This window comes from Octopus bimaculoides, chromosome 2 (genome assembly GCF_046866305.1).
Source record: "Octopus bimaculoides isolate indiv1 chromosome 2, ASM4686630v1, whole genome shotgun sequence".
Lineage (NCBI taxonomy): Eukaryota > Metazoa > Mollusca > Cephalopoda > Octopoda > Octopodidae > Octopus > Octopus bimaculoides.
Window position 1 is genome coordinate 163837435 of NC_142929.1, and position 19008 is coordinate 163856442.

Consider the following 19008-nt stretch of genomic DNA (forward strand, 5'->3'; position numbering starts at 1 on the left):
TTGTAAAAGTTCCTACTTCCTAAACAGAAAAAAAAAACCCGAAAAAAAAACTTAAAGTTAAAAGTGACACTTCAACTTTACAGATGCAAACTTTAAAAGTGCATCTGCTGTAAGGTCAAGATTGGGAAAAAAGAAACTTGTCTCAATTTTTCCAAAATTTGTTTAGTATGAGAATCATAACACATACACACACGCACGCATGCAGGCAGGCAGGCAGGTAGAGAGAGAGAGAGAGAGAGGGATATTATTGAAAGTTTCTGGTTTGCTTATACTGTGATTATATAATTCTCCATGAAGACGTATGCTACTGATAGTCGTTAGTAGTCTGCCTATAAGTCATTATTTAAAAAAAAACCTCCTGTAATCTATTTTTGTTCAGTTACTATAGAAAATTTTGTAATGTATCAGAGTGGCTTCTTGGCATTTACCATGACCAGTAAGTTTGGGCAATGTGCTTGCATCAAGCTTTATGTGAATTTTGGCAGATTGGTTACTGAAATCTTCAGAATGCTTCATCAGACTTCTGGCAAACATTCTATATATTAAACATAGATCTTTGAGAAGCATATGTGTTACAAGGATAGTCTTTGTCAGTTCAAGATGATGAGCATTCAGATCAACAAGTCACCAGAAAATATGGTTAAAATTTGTGAACTCATCCATGAGGACCATTGCTGAACCAACTATCAGTTTTCTCTCATGATTGGAATCAGCTGTAGAGTCTATCAATTGGTTCTCTCAAAGCCTGAATATGCATCACATTGCTGCAAAGTTTTTTCTACGTTCCTCAACTCAGGGTCCTGATACTCACCCTAAGATGCCTTGAGGTTTGTGAGAAGGGTAACATAACTTTTATCTCTAAACTCATCACAGGTAATTGAAGTTGTGTTTATAGCTGTGATCCAGACATAAAACAACAGTCATTGTTGTAGAAGAGCCTGCAGTAACCCAGACCTTAGAAAACATGACAGATTCAGGTTGTGACAAGATTCATGCTCATCATTGTTTCTCTCCTCATGTTCAGGGCATTGTTCATTAGTATTTGTTCCACCTAGCAGTAGAATGAATTCTGATTTTTACTATGATATTCACTCATCTTGTTCCTTTGTAACTTAACTGTTTCCCAAAATGAGGTCCAACTCATGCCAGCATAGGAAATTTAACATTTGGTAATGATGATGATATTGAACATTCAAAACTGTTAATGAAATTCAAGTAGAATTGCTAACAGTATTGTTAGATAGCCTTTTGGGAAAGGACTTTAACATTTCTTTTACCGCATTGAAGATACATTGGGATTGTTGTGTACATTTCCAAGAGGACTTTTTTGAAGGAGTTGGTGCCCAAATCATCATCATCGTCATCATCATCATTAATCTCCCTCTCCTCCTCTCCCCACTCCTTCATGCTGAGTTTTTCCATGCTTGCATGGTTTTGAAGGGTTTCCTTCACGATCAGCCTCCTGCACTTTTGCTGTTTTCCTCTTCCACTGGTTCTTCCCACATGACTCTCCTGTCACTTCTTCACCTACTTGTTATCATTCAAATAAAAATAATATAGGAAACACGCAATTTATTAGAATAATGGTGCAAATTCTTTGTAGGCTTGCTAAGAACTTTCTGATATCATCTTATATGTAGGCATTCACATCGATGATATCAATCTTCTATGTTGCTGTGGTATAATTTGTTGCTCACGACCTGGGGTTTATCTACCTATAGTGATATTCACTCTATTGCAAGTATTAGAACCAGGTTTTGGCACACTACTTGCTACTGCAGAAGCCCAGGAGGTATGGTCTCTCCTTTATTTTCTTGCAGCAATGTTAGAGGCTCTGCAAAATGTTACGGACTCTGTTCTTCCTTTCCTGATGAAGCCATGAATATATATATATGTGTGTGTGTGTATGTATATGTGTGTATCTGTGTTTAATTTAACAGTGAGTTTTCAAGCTATTTTAAATAAAGAGTTAAAGAATGAGGAATAATGGGCAAAAAACAAAAATGGCTACTCCATCAATTGTGCATACATTAGTAAATATCAACGCTATAACTGACTGATGACAAGGTCTTTTCATATTCATTAATGTAGCAATTGAACCAATACTTTACCACTTGTCTAAATACTGTATCATATTTAAATACTGTACTACATGTCTACTGTACCATTTGCCTAAATACTGTACCATTTGCCTAAATACTGTACCACAAGAATAAAAATTGGATCACATTTAAATTACTGTACCATTTGCCTAAATGCTGTACTACATGTCTAAATACTGTACCACATGTCTAAATACTGTACCACATGTCTAAATACTGTATCATATTTAAATACTGTACCACATGTCTACTGTACAATTTTCCTAAATACTGTACCACAAGAATAAAAATTGGATCACATTTAAATTACTGTACCATTTGCCTAAATGCTGTACTACATGTCTAAATACTGTACCACATGTCTAAATACTGTACCATATGTCTAAATATTGTACCACTTGTCTAAATATTGTAGCACTTGTATAAATGTAACCACTGTACCATTTGCTTAAATATAAATCCTTTTCTGTTTCTTCCAGGTTCTAGCTCATCAACGTCATTTAGAACATCTGTGGCATAACAAGAAAGTGAAGTTGCACCAGCGGTTAGGTTTGCGCTTGTTTCAGCAAGACGTCAAACAGGTACAGTTGTTTTTACTGCAGCTTCATTTCTTCTGACTTATGTATTTTTAGGTGAGAAAGAAAGAGAAAGAGAGGGAGAGAGAGAGAGAGAGAGAGAGAGAGAGAGTCAACTGACCAATATATTTGAACTTGGTCTTGGATTGTGACATAGATTGTCAGTAAGATCTTTTTAGAATTGAAATATAAATTTAAAAGCTATGATTTTGATATAAGTCATATATTTATTTTGAAAATAGGAATAAATATAAGACTTTGTGATAATTGAAAAAATGATTGAGGAAAACTACCCAATAAAACAAAATAAAATGTAAACAAAATGCACCTCCAGCTGCGAATACATTTATTTTTTAATGTATGCATTTGGTTTGCTTCCTTTAGGTGATTGATTGGCTTGATAACCATGGTGATGTTTTCCTGAAGAAAAATACATCTATAGGAAAAACTTTGCAAAGGGCTAAAGCTTTACAAAAGAGCCACGAGCATTTTGAATCTGTTGGACAAGTAAGTTAAGTTTTAATTTTTACTCACAATGCAGACATATACATGTGTACACGTGCACACACACACACAGATACATGTTTCATTTAATATACACAGTATTTAAATATGAGCTACTAATAGTTTTATGCAGTGGAAACACTATAATTCACCAGATTTATATATCATGCCTTGTGTCTCCAAGTAATGTGTCTATTAAATCAGGGGTTTTCAAACTTTTTGACTTGCGGACCCCTTTATATTTCAGGCTTTACCTTAGGAACCCCCTTATAAACGCTTATGAAATTTATACATAAATATTTGCTTAAAATAACATATATTTTTACATTTATTTATTTAACAGTATTTAACAAAATAGGTTTATTGTCAATTAAAAGATTTCGATTAAAAAACATATATAAAATCAAATTGCCCATAAAAAGTATTTGCTGTCCACGGATCCCCTGTCTTGTCCTTGCGGACCCCCTGTGGTCCGCGGACCACAGTTTGAAAACCCCTGTATTAAATGATCTGTATCTCTCACTGGCTGGATTACTTTTTTTGTTGATCTTACTAATCACAGCACAGGAAATTACATATATTTGTATGCATAAGTGAACAAACCTACCAATCATTGTCAAAATGTCTTGTTAATTAAATTGTAATTCGACCAATAAGTTCATTGTTTAAGATGAAAATGTTTTCTTTTTTCAGTGTTTACATCTACACAATATATTGATTAGTTTTCACTGGAGATGTAATTAGTACCAGACTGGATTTGAACTAAAAACCTATATTTTTAAACTAAGAGTAATAACGTATGTGTCACTTGTGTAGGGAAAATGATTATTACCCATAGGTTAGGTGGCAAGGTGGACGGAACGTTGAGCGGTGTTTTGCCCATCACTACAGTCTGAGTTCAAATTCCACCGTGGTCAACTTTACCTTTCGTCCTTTCAGGATTGATAAATTTAGTACCAGTAAAACACTGGGATTTATGTAATCAACTAGTTCCTTCCCCACAAATTTCAGGCCTTATGCCTTTATTATTACCCTTAGCTAAGAATTCAGCTATTTCTCATGTGTTGTTCTTGCATATAACTGATTGGTAGCCTAATTGTTAAAGAATATTATTACTTAGTTAAGAAATAGAGTTCCTAATCTGATACTATGTACACATCTAGGAATAGGACATCAGACAATGATTGGAGATTGAACTGATCAAAACAAAGTAGGTGTAAACGTTAATTAATCCCTATATATATTTTAATATGAGTATTTGCAACCTGATTAATCAATTATATATTTAAAACTTTAGGACGTCTTCCCCTCATTGTGGATTTAAAAAAAAAATTTTATGTATTCATTTTTTCCCATTGTTGCTGAAATACTTTGGGTTAGTTTAGGTACTTAATGACATTTCTTACTGAAAATATCTTCTTCCTTTTCTCACTGAAATAATGTCTGTTTTTACCCTTTGATGACAAACTTGAGAGTAAGTAACAGATATCATTGCCACATGTAGGGTGAATTTTAAACTCCAAAACTTTCTTGATTAACATAGCAATTATAATAATTATAACAAGAAAATAATAATTTCTAAAATAAGAACAAAGCAACAAATTTTAAGAGAGGGTATAGTTTCTCTCTCCTCTTCTTATCGTAGGCACAAGGCCATGCATTGTTAAGAAGGGTTTAGTTGTTTAGATTGGTCCCTGTAGTTGACTGGAAGTATTTTTTTTCCTAACCACAGAAAGACTAAAATCAAAATCATTGTCAAGAAGATTGGGACTCAGAAAGTAAATATGCCAAAGTATCTAATCTAACATTCTTATGCATTAACTTTATTTGAGTAAATATAAATTGTTAAATGATTTCAATAGATTTCTCAATGGAAATACTTCATTCTTTGTTTATATATATCAGTGATAAATTTTAACTGTATTATGTGAATTTAGGTTATATCTTAGCAGTGGCATTTAGTGTTCTAATATTGAAGTGTGGAAACAATCCTCCAGTATTTGAACATTATCACTTTATCAGTTGTTTACAGTAACTCAGTTCTGTTGTATAATAAAAATACATCAACATATATAAAGGTGTGGCTACGTATTTAAGAAGGTTGCTTTCTGACCAGAAGGTTTCAGGTTTACTCCACCATGTGGTACCTTGGGTTAGCACCTTCTACTATAGCTGTGGGTTGACCAAAGCCTTGTGATTGGATTTGGTAGATGGAAACTAAAAGAAGCCTGTTGTCTATATGTGTGTGCATGTGTATGTGTGAATTTCTTTGTTTTGACATCACATGATAGTTGTAAATAATAGTCGCTGTCATACAAGCAGAGTCGTTTATTTCTAATGTTCTGTGCGAACATGTCTGATCATAAGGAAATACTACCTTGCTTGGAAACAGGTGAAGGTTGGTGACACAAAAGGCATCTGGGTGTATAAAATCTGTTGCAATAAACTCTTATCTCATGCAAGCAAGGAAAAGTGAACATTAAATGATGATGATAATGAAACACATTATGGACAGTGGATGGTGGAATCCACAGGGTAGTGGACAGAATTCACTGTTGTTTTTGGTTACATACATGTTGATTCTGTGCTCAAATCCTGCCCAGATTGATTTTGCCTTTCATTTTATTGAAGGTCACTAAATGCCTATAAAGTGCTTGGTTTGATATAACTGGCTGTATCTTTGATGGTTTTGTCTTTGTAATACAATAGTCCATGAATGAAACCAGTAAAAGAACAAAGAATACATGACCTTGATTTAAAAACCAAGCTAATTCAAGTACATGTAATAAGAACATAGTATACCATGATTTTCAATTTCTTTAGAATTTCTAAGCTGTATATTTCCTATCCTCTGCCCTGAATTAGACATAGACATGTTAAGGATATTCTGTGATGTACAGAATATGGTGACTGATAATTTATGCAAACATTGGTCAGCATTGGTTTATCTCTTTCAGCGCATCTGACTGGTATAAAAAGTTTGATGACAACCTGAGGAGATTTGAGCTGGTGATGTTGGCATTAAGTCTGGGTTTTATCTAAAGTAATCTTTGTAGTAAGATGAAATATATTTACTCATACATAATAGAACATAAATCTTTAATTTGTAAAGTAGCAGTAGAAAACTATGCACCAGTTGGAGAGAGGCAATGCAAGATCCTCCACATGGTTGCTTGATTTGGTAGAAATAGCAACCAAATCTCCATCTCTTAAAGAACAAAGACATATTGAATAATGTAGTCCTAAGTATCATATATTTGATTGAAAGTCACTTTTGTTCATCAGTTTATATGATCAAGAGTAATCTAGGACTAAATAGCAGCTTCGTAAGTGTGGACATGTGATGCATGAGAAAGATAAAATAAAGTGATGTTTATATTGTTGTGGTTTCCAAAGAGTAGATATTATTCTATGGTGACAAATGTAGTTTTGTATTGGTAACAATAACCATAGTTTTACAACAAGATGTTAACTGGTCCATTTTGTATTGTGACAATAGTCATAATAAAAGAAATTAATAATGCAAGTAATTTGAATTTAAATTTTTAGTAGTCTGTATGGCACAGTTGTTAACTGAAAGGTTGGTGGTTCAAGTCCACCCAGGATCGTATGATGCATAAAGCACAGCTATGGTTGTGTGGATCAGAAGCTTGCTTCCTAGCCATGTGATCCTGGTTCAATGCCACTGCATAGTACTTTAGGCGAGTGCCTTCTCCTATAGCCCTAGGTTGATCAAAACCTGAGGATAAATTGGTTGACCAAAAGAAGCCCATCGCGCGCACGCGTGTGTGTTTGTGTGTGTGTATCTTTGTCGTGACATCATTGAATAATTGTAAAAGAGCATCATCATCATACTAGTGATGTTTGTTTCAGTTTTCCATGAAAAATATGTCTAGATATGAGAAAATATTACCCTTAAACAAACTATGGTTGGCTGCAGGAAAGGCATCTGGCTGTAGAAAACCTATCTCGACAAGTTCTGTCTGACCTATGCAAGCATGGAAAATTGGATGTTAAATGATGAGGATGAAGACTTCCTTTGAAAAAGCTTGAATGTCTTAAAGTGTTCTCTCCCTCCTTTCCTCTGTCCCCCTTAGAGAATTTGTTTATGGAAGAAATCAATATCGTTCAACAAGTTATTGTTGCCATGTATTGATCGTTCTTACTTTAGTTCATTGAACTGACCATTTCTTAACCATTCTTAATAATAGATATTAACAGAACTAAGCATCTATTCTCACCTTAGTAATAGTCCTGATGGAACTGGCCATTTTTTTTTTATCATTCCTACTTTATTAACATAATTGTAGAACTGACTGTCTATTACCCATTCTTATCTCTGTCAACCATCTGTTGACCATGCTAGACATGCTGGAACCTTGTCTATTAACCCTTGATACTTTAATAGATATACTGAAACTGGTTTTATATTGACCATTCTTCCTTTATTGGCGTAATGATGGAAATTACTGTCTGTTAACCATTCTATCTTAACCCTTTGGCATTTAAACTGGCCATATCCAGCCAAAATATTCTACCAGTTTAATGTTCAAAGCAGCCAGATTCAGCTTCTCACACCTGCCTTACAATGTCATTCTAAAAATAAACAATCACATCATAAAAATCTTGAAGCTATGAGATAAGGCACAATTATTTTAAAACAATGTGAATGAATAAGCATTATATTTGCCAGAGTAATCTGAGCACTAAAGGATTAATAGATGGAACCCATCATCTGTTGTTTATTTAAATTAATAATAAACTTGATGGTAAATAGAACCATCTGCTAGAGATTCTTGCTATTGTAATTGACATGTTGGTAATAGTGACCCTCAGTTGACTATATCTTTCTAAGTCATTTCTTCCTATAATATGGGAGCACTCTAATTTCAAACTATCCTGTATTTCTGATCATTGATAAAACCATTTTAGGTTACAGTCTAATGAGATAATTTAATTGCAATGAAGCACTTGTTTGAGTTAGAATCTGTGACATTGGGATATAATTAAATGAAAGTCTTCATGTGTCCAAGTTACCTTGAAAAATGATGTTCTGACACCATTTTTCGAGATAATCTGTAAAGTCAACATTTGTTGTAGTTCTTGTTTGAACTAGGGTCAAACAACAGTTGAACAGACCTTTAACCAGATACAGTCTGAATTATATTTCTAGCATATTGTTTCTAAGACTGCATAGTTCTATCCATGTTATTCCTCATTCCATTTTCAAGATGGAGGGAGATTTGGCTACTATTTCTAGCAGGTTGAGCAAATGTGTAGAGGCTCTCTCTAATGGTTTCTTAGTACATGCATTAAATTTCTTTAAATTGCATTTCATTAAAAAAGAATGAAGAAAATCTTTTCTTCTTTAGTATGCTGTATTTACAGTATAGTTAACATTTTTGTTTTTAGTTGTTTTCTTTAAGTGGTAGTGGGGTTAATTAAAAATGGAAGAATTATCTTGCAAAATATTTGATGTCAATTAGTGTTGGGAGGGTAAGAGCAAATAACAAACTCTTGGGATTATTGATTCTCTGCCTGGAGTTGCTGCAAGCATTCCATTATACACAGGTGATGTTCAGTTTGATACAGGTGATGGGACAGGCAGACTGTCAGCATAGCTTTGCTCTCATTGTTACTAAATAGATCATTTTTCTTTGGAAACAGCTGCATCTGCAGTGATCCTGCACAATTCTATTATAACTTTAGTGTTCTTACTGCAGAAAACTGTTGATTTCTTATTTCTTTTTCTTCCAGAAGTCCTTAAATTATTATTATTATTATTATTATTATTATTATTATTATTATTATTATTATTATTATTATTATTATTATTATTATTATTATATTACTGAGTTTTTTTGTAGTTGTTATTCTTTTACAGTAGCATTTGATCTCTTTGATAAGTTATGGGATCTTATCTGAACATTTTGATTAAATAATTAAGCTACTTATGACTATTTATACTTACATTTAATCTTAATGCTCTCACACCATGTTCTGGCTTGTTAAGCATGGTATCTAATTTAGTTTTAAATCTAAGATATTATTCAAAAAAGAAACTCTAGCAATTACTATGGCTTATTACTGTTATTCATTCCAATTTCACCATGAATGACAAGAATTTTACATGATAGAAGGTAAGATGGGACTACATCTCTTATACATATCTTATGTATAAAGATCATTATTACATATTAAATCATTGTTACTGGCTTCTTGTCACTGTTAGAGATATAATATGTAAGTAATGGCATATCTGGCTATATAGGTATAATTGAGCCAAAGAGAAAGAACCTCTTTGTGATCTCTTGGCCTGTTCAAATAGCAGCAAAATCTTGCTCAAATCACACCCTACAGCCCTGTAAATAGAAGTATTGAATACTCTAGTTCCACATATGTAGTGCTTGAAAAAAGGATGTGATGGTTATGGCTAGATTGTCTTTGATCATATATCTGCTTGGCTAGGGGTAATTTGATGCACCTCCCCTGCCAAAAAAAAAAAAAAAACATGTAATCTGAAGTAAGCTCTTTTCTTCTCTTTCTTAGATACTGTTTAACATTGACATGACTTTAGATCATGGTAGCCAAAACAAGCTACAATTTTATAGCTAAAGTGGTTTTTGTGTTGAAACAATTTTCTTTTTACAGTCAGATAATCTTACCATTAACCACTCAACCATGAAGTCAGTAGAACTTGTTAGGAAATCTGGATTAAGAAAAGTTGACCAACTAGGCAGAAAAATATTCAAAAATGTCTTGCTAATTCTTATGAAATAAACAGGAAATATCTTAATCCTTAAAACAAACTGTGATACTATCAAATTGTTGTTTTACAATAGATATTTAATAATATACAGAAGAACATAGATTATGCCAGTTTATTTATTTGTTTTGTTTGTTTATTTTTAATTCTTTAACATTGTCTCTCATGTCTGTTTTCTCACACAGTTTTAGTGATGTTCAGGCTTAGCAACAGTTAAGTCATAATGATAACCATAATGAAATACTCCCAATGATTGTTCAGTTGCACAGGCAGTAAATGTATACCTGCTAATATTATGGAGGTTGTAACATGGCCCATCACCACCTCCATCATATTTTAAGATTAATATCATAGTTTGAAAGTACTTATATCTGGGAATATGCAACTGTTATGGACACATGCACAGTTATTCAAATATATGCCTATCTCTGTGGATTGATAAAGACTTATATTTGCAACCACTGATCACAGATGCATTGTTTCTTTGTTCTGTTTCATACCATTACTATATTAGCTTCTTTTCATCTAAGCTAATGTGGCACCGTCTGTTCTCAACTGTTTCACCTCCTAAACTCTGCACTAAATACTTTGCTCACTTCTTTCTCTTCAGAACCACATTTGGTTGGAGTTGCCCTCTCTGTCGTCTTTTTGCTATGAACATCAACTTATTGAAATTCAGGTTGAACATTAACTATATCAATCTTATCCCTTTCAGAGAGCTTGCGTGCTACCATTCTATCTCTGATTTAATCAGGATAATGATAAATTCTAACATAGGTACAGGGCTACAAATTTTAAAGGGTAGATGGTTAGCCAATTAAATTGATCCAATACTCTACTGGTATTATATTACCAACTTAGCCTTCCATTCAAAAAGATGGATGGCAAACTTTGCATTGGCCAAATTTGAACTTGGAATGTAATGAACTAGAACAAATACTGTAAGCATTTCGTTTTATGTTGTAATGATTCTGCCTCAGTTATTACTGCACATTCTTTTGTAAAGGGGACCAATAAACAAAATCAACCCCAGTAGATAATTGGTATGTCAAAATTGTTATTGTCTCAGTTCAGCCTTTGTTAAGCAGAGTGATGATCAAAGATGTCACATCCATGACCATCCTGTCTTTATGATTATCAGGTCTTAAATTGTATCCCTCTCTCTCTTTTTTTTTTTAAATTTTTTAAGATAGTCAGGTGTAGCTTGAGGGAGATGTAACTGTTGTTTCTAACTGGCTGAATGATTGTGTTGAGACCCCCTGTTTGAAGTATTTGTATTGTTTTATTAGTAACCTATGTAAACTGACAAATATAGAGGCCATAGCAGTTGTTTATATAATCTCAACACAAGACTGAAACTAATCCAACTGATTATTCTTTTTCTGTCCATTGTATATTATTGTATTGAAATTTATATATAAAACAAGGTATTTGCATCAGTTGGTTAAAATCTACAAATATATTTTGTATAGCAGTGATATAATTACAGTTGAAAATGAAGTTATTGATAGAGCAATATCTAGAATTCAAGGCAGAAGTTTTGAGAATTGCTGCCTTTATTGAAAACCTAAGGTTTCCATCTCCTTATGTTAGGAGTAAACTGTATAAAAAATACAAAATAAAAAAATACAAATAAGGGTAATGGACTGTGACTGAGTCTTTACAGCAGATGGAGAAGAATGAATTGACCAGCTTATTAAAGTGTGCAGGTTTGAGTGTCAGTGATTTGAGAGAGAATAATTGGAAACTGGGGTTGTTGGTCCATGGAGGTAAAGTAATAAGTAGACCTGTGATTAATGTTGCCTTGTCATAACCATTCTATCTTTATTTGGACATAGTGTATCTTGGACTGCATTATCCAATGTGTTGTTTTTTTAAGATGGTAGCATATGAATTAAAGGAGATGGATTTGATTACTATTTTTAGCATGTTGAGTGACCATGAAAAAGCTTCCTTTTGGCTTTAGTATGAATATGTAATATGAATGGATAAAAGATGCTAGAGTGTGGATGGTTCCTGTAGTAGTTTGTAGAAGACAGCATTTGGTAAGTCAGTCATTGTTAGGACTGATCAAATCAGATGAGTCAGGATTGAGAAGTCTGGAAATAGTAATACAGGCTCATTTCATGTCAGCTGATTTTAAGCCAAAAGATAATGAGGATAATGGCAATGATGATGATGACAGTGAAGAATTATATTTCTAAGAGGCTTAGTTTAATCTAAATGATATTACATAATGAATAAATGTATATTTTTGGAATCTTGGATTTAGTTGCTTTCACGAAATTAGAAGAGTTAATAACTGCCATCATTTCAGTCAGTATTATTGGCTGATCAATGTTATTAAAGGAAGTTAAACCCTTGTAAAATACTGGTGCCTAAATATTTTTTCAGATAAAATACTGGTGCCTGAATATGCTTTCAGATTCTGTTACAAAATGAATATTATATTTTGAAAATATTTAAAGGATACTGCGAGAAATAGCTAAAAACTAATTTCTCGATATCAATTTTTAAATATTTGCAGAAATATATAAATATATATATATAAAATGTTTTTCTTTATTGATTTCATTCTACTATTAGTAGCATATTGAGTTAATTAAAGTGTTGAAAGTGCTGATAAGTCAAATTAAAATATATTGACAAAAGGTAGTATTCAATAACTTTGCACTTTGAAAGGATTTCAGTTCCAATTTCATGTTTAATAATTTGAATAACAGGCAAATATTTAGAGGGTTTCTAGTATAGTCTTTCAATGAAGGAAGGATTAAATAACAGTGCATGCACACTCAGTACGTTTAGTACTAGTGGTTTGACTTGAAACCCATTCATACATCATCTAAGTAAAATTGTTTGGTAGCTGAATTGCATATTTGCTTCTACAACACTGGGTGATGTTGAAAACGCAACAATTCACCACCACCTCCACTGCCATCGCCACTGCTACCACTACCTTTTTTATATCTACTTTCTCTATGCTAATGGGTTTGATGAAAGTTATCGAAATAGTTTTCAAAAACCGGTTGCTCTTTCTGTTACTAATCTTTACTTGTGTTTCATGTGTTTATTCCATTGGTCTTCACATGCCATGAAACCACTTAGGGATAGGATGGAACATTTTGTTTATGACAGATATAAACACTGTCTCCATTTTTTGTTTCATTTGGTGACAATGTGAAAACATGGAAATTTACACAGATGTCTATACTTGACAAATAAAAATGGAAGTTTTAATCATCTGATAGACAGGCAGACATTACAAAAATAGTGATTCTCACTTTGAAACTGACAATTTTGAGGATCTTTTTAGATTACGGAACGTCCCGCTCTCTCATATCCATTTTATAATTTCAGTGCAATCAGATGAACAATACTTGAGTTATAAGCACATAAAAAACTGACAGAATGGGATTTATATATCATCATCATCATCATCATCATCGTTAAACGTCCGCTTTCCATGCTAGCATGGGTTGGACGATTTGACTGAGGACTGGTGAAACCGGATGGCAACACCAGGCTCCAGTCTGATTTGGCAGAGTTTCTACAGCTGGATGCCCTTCCTAACGCCAACCACTCAGAGAGTGTAGTGGGTGCTTTTACGTGTCACCTGCACGAAGGCCAGTCATATATATATATATATATATATATATAAAGTATTTCTTGGTGCAGGCAAGGCTGTGTGGTAAGAAGCTTGCTTCCCAACCACATGGTTCCGGGTTGAGTCCCACTGCATAACACCTTGGGCAAGTGTCTTCTTTTATAGTCTTGGGCCAACCAAGGCCTTGTGAGTGGATTTAGTAGATGGAAACTGAAAGAAGCCCATTGTATATATATATATTTGTATATATATATATATAGAAAAAGGTGTTGGTAGAAACTCCATAAGATGTACTCAGTGTAAGCTATGGACACATAAGAGGTGCAGCAACATCAAAGGAAGATTAACCGAGAAGATAGCTTTTGTGTGCGGCAGATGCACAGGGGCAATAAACACCACAGATGCTCTGAAAACAGATTCCATTACATTCCAGGGGTAGAAACTAGAAGTAGTTGATAGCTTCTGCTACCTAGGTGACCAAGTTAGTAGTGGGGATGGATGCTCAGAGAGTGTTGCCACTAGAATAAGAATAGCCTGGGCAAAGTTTAGAAAGCTTCTACCCTTACTGGTGACAAAAGGCCTCTCGCTCAGAGTGAAAGTTAGATTGTATAATGCATGTGTGCAAACTGCCATGCTTCACCGCAGTGAAACATGGGCCATGACTGCGGAAGACATGCGTAGGCTCGAAAGAAATGAAGCTAGTATGATCCGCTGGATGTGTAATGTCAGTGTGCACACACGACAGAGTGTAAGCGCCCTGAGAGAAATGTTGGACATAAGAAGCATCGGATGTGGCGTGCAAGAGAGATGTTTGCACTGGTATGGTCATGTACTATGGATGGATGAGGAGAGATGAGTGATGAAGTGCCACTCCCAAACAGTTGAAGGAATCCGGAGTAGAGGTAGACCCAGGAAGACATGGGATGAAGTGGTCAAGCATGATCTTCGAACGTTGGGCCTCACAGAGGCAATGACGAAAGACCGAGACCTCTGGAGATATGTTTTAACATTCCTGTAACTTAGTGTTTTGGCAAGAGAAACCGGTAGAATAAGTATCAGTCATTTAAAAAGAAAAAATACTGGGCTTGATTCGTTCGACTAAAATTCTTCAAGATGGTGCTGCAGTCTGATGACTGGAAAGAAAGTAAAAGATAAAAGATGTATATATAAAAAATGTTATAACATAATTTGCTATCATCTAAATATATGGCATTTTACAAGATAATATTTATATTTAATAAGAATGTTTAGCACACCCATTTTACTAAATACAGTATACTATTGCATGATAATGATTCAGTAGTCACAATAGACAACTGTATAAAAAATTTTAAGTAATCGTAGTACGCAATCATCATCATCATCAGCAGCAGCAGCTGTCTGTTTTCCATGCTAGCATAGGTTGGATAGATTTTCCCCAACATTGCACCTCACCACTTATTGCAGTTTCTTGTCATTTTCTTTGTGAAGCTCAGCTTCTTTAAATCAGCTGTCACCACTTCTTAGCATGTTTTACCTCTTGTCCCACTTGACACATCTTTATCCATTTGTCTTCGTGTATAAACATCACATGTCCATATAAGCCCAGTTTCCTCTCTTGCACACTGATTTCTGTGATACCTAGTTCTTTCTTCACCAGCTCGTTTGTGCTACATCATTTATGCAGACTAACATTACATATCCAGCTGAACATGCTTACATTATTATTTTTTTTTTTTTTCCCCTGTTTCACATATCGTTCTCATTAGCACTCATGTTTTGCTACATATGCAGTATCACACTTCATGTACAAGGGTCATACAATCTCCTCTTCACTTGGGGAAAAAATTCCTTGTGGTGAAGGTAATAGTTTATTCTGGCTATCATGATTTCAGAATAGTCATCTCTACTGTTAATTAGCTCACCTAAGTAACTGATGCTGTCATCTAATTCCTGAGAATTTTCCAGGCATCGGAAATATTAATTTCATAGGCCTTATTGCTAACTACTACTATGTATGTACTACATAAAAAATAAAAAAAGAATTCTTATTTATCAGCTTGTCAGAGATACCATTGCATCTCCACAATTTACATTACATACACAATATAAAGTTTTTACGAACTTCTTTTCTGATGAGCATAGCTATTTACCAAATGGTCACCTATAGATTTGAGACCTAGCTTTCACATCTATAATTTCTTCTCTACTTCAATAGAAGTATGAGAACTTGGTTATCAACATACATAAGTTTCCATGAATGCCAGTCTTAAACTCCTGTTATGGACTGGATAGCAATAACAAACAAGAAGGAAGCTAAGAACATACTCCTGGCAGGCACCTATATATGTACTAAATTCCTTGCTGAATTCATAACTGCTTTATGGTTAAACAATATGTTCAACTATCTACAATATTGTTATGTATAATAATGTTTCATTAACCATAGTACACCTATGTATAATATTGTTTCACCAAACATAATACATCACAGTATAATAATGCTTCACTAATCACAGTATATGCTATATAATCTTTTCTTCTATAGGCACAAGGCTTGAAATTTTGGGGGAGTGGGCTAGTTGATTATATTGACCCCAGTCCTTGACTGGTACATATTTTATCAACTCAGCAAAGATGAAAGGCAAAGTCAACCCCTGTGGAATTTAAACTTAGAAGTTACAGCTAGTAAAAAAAGCTGCTGTGCATTTTGTCTGGTATGCTAGTGATTTAGCCAATTTGTTGCTTTATACATCACTATAAAATGTTTTACCAACCACATCACATCCCTGTATAATAATGTTTCACCATCTGCAATACATGACTATAATAATGTTTCACTAACTACAGTACACCACTGTATAATAATGTTCCATGCACTACATATTCCCTGTTTCTCTAGGCACAATTACTCCATTGATTTAACTTTATTTCTCCTGACCTTGTACACTGGTGTATGTACAAAAGTAGACAGACCATGTTTACAGGAATAGATAGACCTTGTGAACAATAATACTCACTGGAGTAATGTGACATTGTCTATAGGATCAGTGAAGATATAAGTAATTTGAATATTTACAAAGTATTAATTACTAGTGTTGTGTTGATCACCTTTTACATGAGATTTCTTGAGCCTTCATCATTGCTTTTGGATAGGGCTTAATATAAAACTTCTGATAATTCCCTTATCTTCCCTTCTTTCCCCACTTTCTCCTTACTGCAGTAGCAGCTGCTGCTGCTGCTACTACTGGTGCAGTCAGTGTATGACAACATTATCTCTGTCTATAGGACAATGGACCCACCAATTAATGTTGAGTGTGTAAAGTCAGGGAGGGAACAAGGGGAAGGGGAGAAGATAGTAGATTGATATCTAAAGAGTCTGTCAGGCAATACCAGGGACTACATTCTAGCATCTGATCACATCCATAGTTGATTTTCTTCCTGTCTCTATCATGCATCCACAAGCAGCTATTATAAGCCTAAATATCTGCTATGCAGTATTTTGGGATCTTTCTAGGCATGATTTGCTGCAGTTATTTTACTAGATTTCAATTCCAAGATTTATTTTACTGTTCAAGGAAAATTTACTACAACATGGACTGTATGTAAAAAAAATATCTTAAACTGTAGTATTCTAAAGATAAAGGAATGAAGTTGGGCGGTAATGTAATACTTGTACAAGGAGCAACAGGAGGAGATCCTGCCTCAGACAAATTACAGTTCTATGCATTGGTAAGAAAATGCTCTGCTATAGACAGTCCTTATGTTGGAGAAAACAGGTATTTTCTTATTTTTGGAATTTTGATACATTAGATAAGACTATTCTAAAGGTTTATTCTTTAAAGTTAGTCAACTGTTGTAATTGTGAAGTAAATATCACCTTAAAATCTTTTAAGTGTATGTGTATATATACACAGACACACACACACACGATTTTCTTCTCATACTTATGTAGATAAACATACAGAAAGTTTGATTCATTACTGTTAACATACTCATCTTAATCAACATACATGAGTGTACATGCACATATCTATGTGTGTGTGTGTGTGCACATATGCGCATGTGTGCATATTTGCACACACACACACACACACACACACACACACACACACACACAAACTATCCAAAGATAGGAAGATATTTTCTCCTTCATATTATCAAGAACATCTGGTCCAGTAGTTATTAAATTTTGTAAGTGATTCAGGCATATAATATAAGATTTTATATGACTCACATACAGGTCTCAGTGTAAATGTGGATTCTTACAGACTTTTTCTCCTGATGTAATTTTAAACTGTTCCTATAAGATACATATCTATTTGAATCTAATCCCAACAAAATGAATAATCAATCTATCTTTATAAAATCTTTGTATCTTTATTTATGTATGAGGTTGAACTTATGTTGTGATTCATTTCTTAAGTTTTTAACTGTCTTATGTTGTTTTCTTGAGGCTCAGATAATTCATGTAATCTGTTTTTCAGGATACCTTTTGGATGCTCAATAAAATTACTTTGGTTATACAAACCTTTGTGATTGTTTAGTCTTCAGTAGTAAACATGTCATTGCCATGTTTTCAGTTTCAAGCTTCGTTACATTTTGGTGTCAGTTTACACTGAATATGTTTAAACTTCATCATATTATCCTACTTAAGTTATTTACAATGCATACACTTTCATTTTACATCTCTTCCTTGCTAAAGTCATTTACTGTATTAAACCCTTGATTTATTTTCAATCTGCTTTTGCTAGAAATATTTCGTTAACGTTTTCCTTCCAAAGTGTAAGCGACCCTACCATCACAAAGATACCATCAAAAAGCTCAGTTATTAGGGTTCCTAACATCTTCAGTGAGGTAGGTAGGTAGGTAGTGGGTGGAATTGATGAAGCAACAGACAGAAAATGTTCTGCAACATTTCGCTATGTCCCATAACAGTTCTAAGTTCAATTCTGACTTTTATCCCTCCAGTGTTAATAAAGTCTATTCCTGGCATAAACTGAAGTATCACCTAATCAGCTGTTCCCTCAGACCAAATTTGAAGACTTGTGCTTATGTTAGGAATCATTTTGAAACAATTAATTAATTTAGTTATTATTACAGATGTGAACAAATTTACTTTTAACTGATATTTCCATTATTATACTTATTTGGATATTAATATTTTTGTGATAATAAATAAGTATAATAATAAGTATAATAATTATGTATCATTAGTTGGTGACTAGAAATATGGAAGTTGCAGTTTGTGTATTTATACCTTTCTCAAGTAGTGTTAATTTAACCCTTGCATAAGTATTTAACTTGTATTCAGTAATAGCTTAATGATAGCATAATGTCTTAGCTTAACTGATGGTGGTGTAATATATTGTCATATTTAATGGTAGTCTAATATCTTTACTTTTAAAGTAATGCAACATCTTATTTTAATAAAAGTTTGATATCTAATCACCTTTAGTAACAGTGTAATATCAGATC

The 19008-nt window shown here is 33.7% G+C and overlaps 1 protein-coding gene across 23 annotated transcripts in view; it reads left to right on the plus strand.

The window, feature by feature from the left end:
* The window catches only part of LOC106875262 (kalirin), a 549719-nt gene that overhangs the window by 172249 nt on the left and 358462 nt on the right, over positions 1–19008 (plus strand). For 21 of the 23 annotated variants that reach the window (XM_052965684.2, XM_052965690.2, XM_052965687.2 and 18 more), the window contains 2 exons: positions 2582–2683; positions 3062–3184. In XM_052965684.2, coding sequence (XP_052821644.1) covers positions 2582–2683; positions 3062–3184 — 225 coding nt within the window. Of the gene's footprint in view, positions 1–2581; positions 2684–3061; positions 3185–16919; positions 17310–19008 lie in introns of those variants that run through there. The other 2 variants (XM_089348010.1, XM_089348011.1) reach the window with 1 other exon arrangement.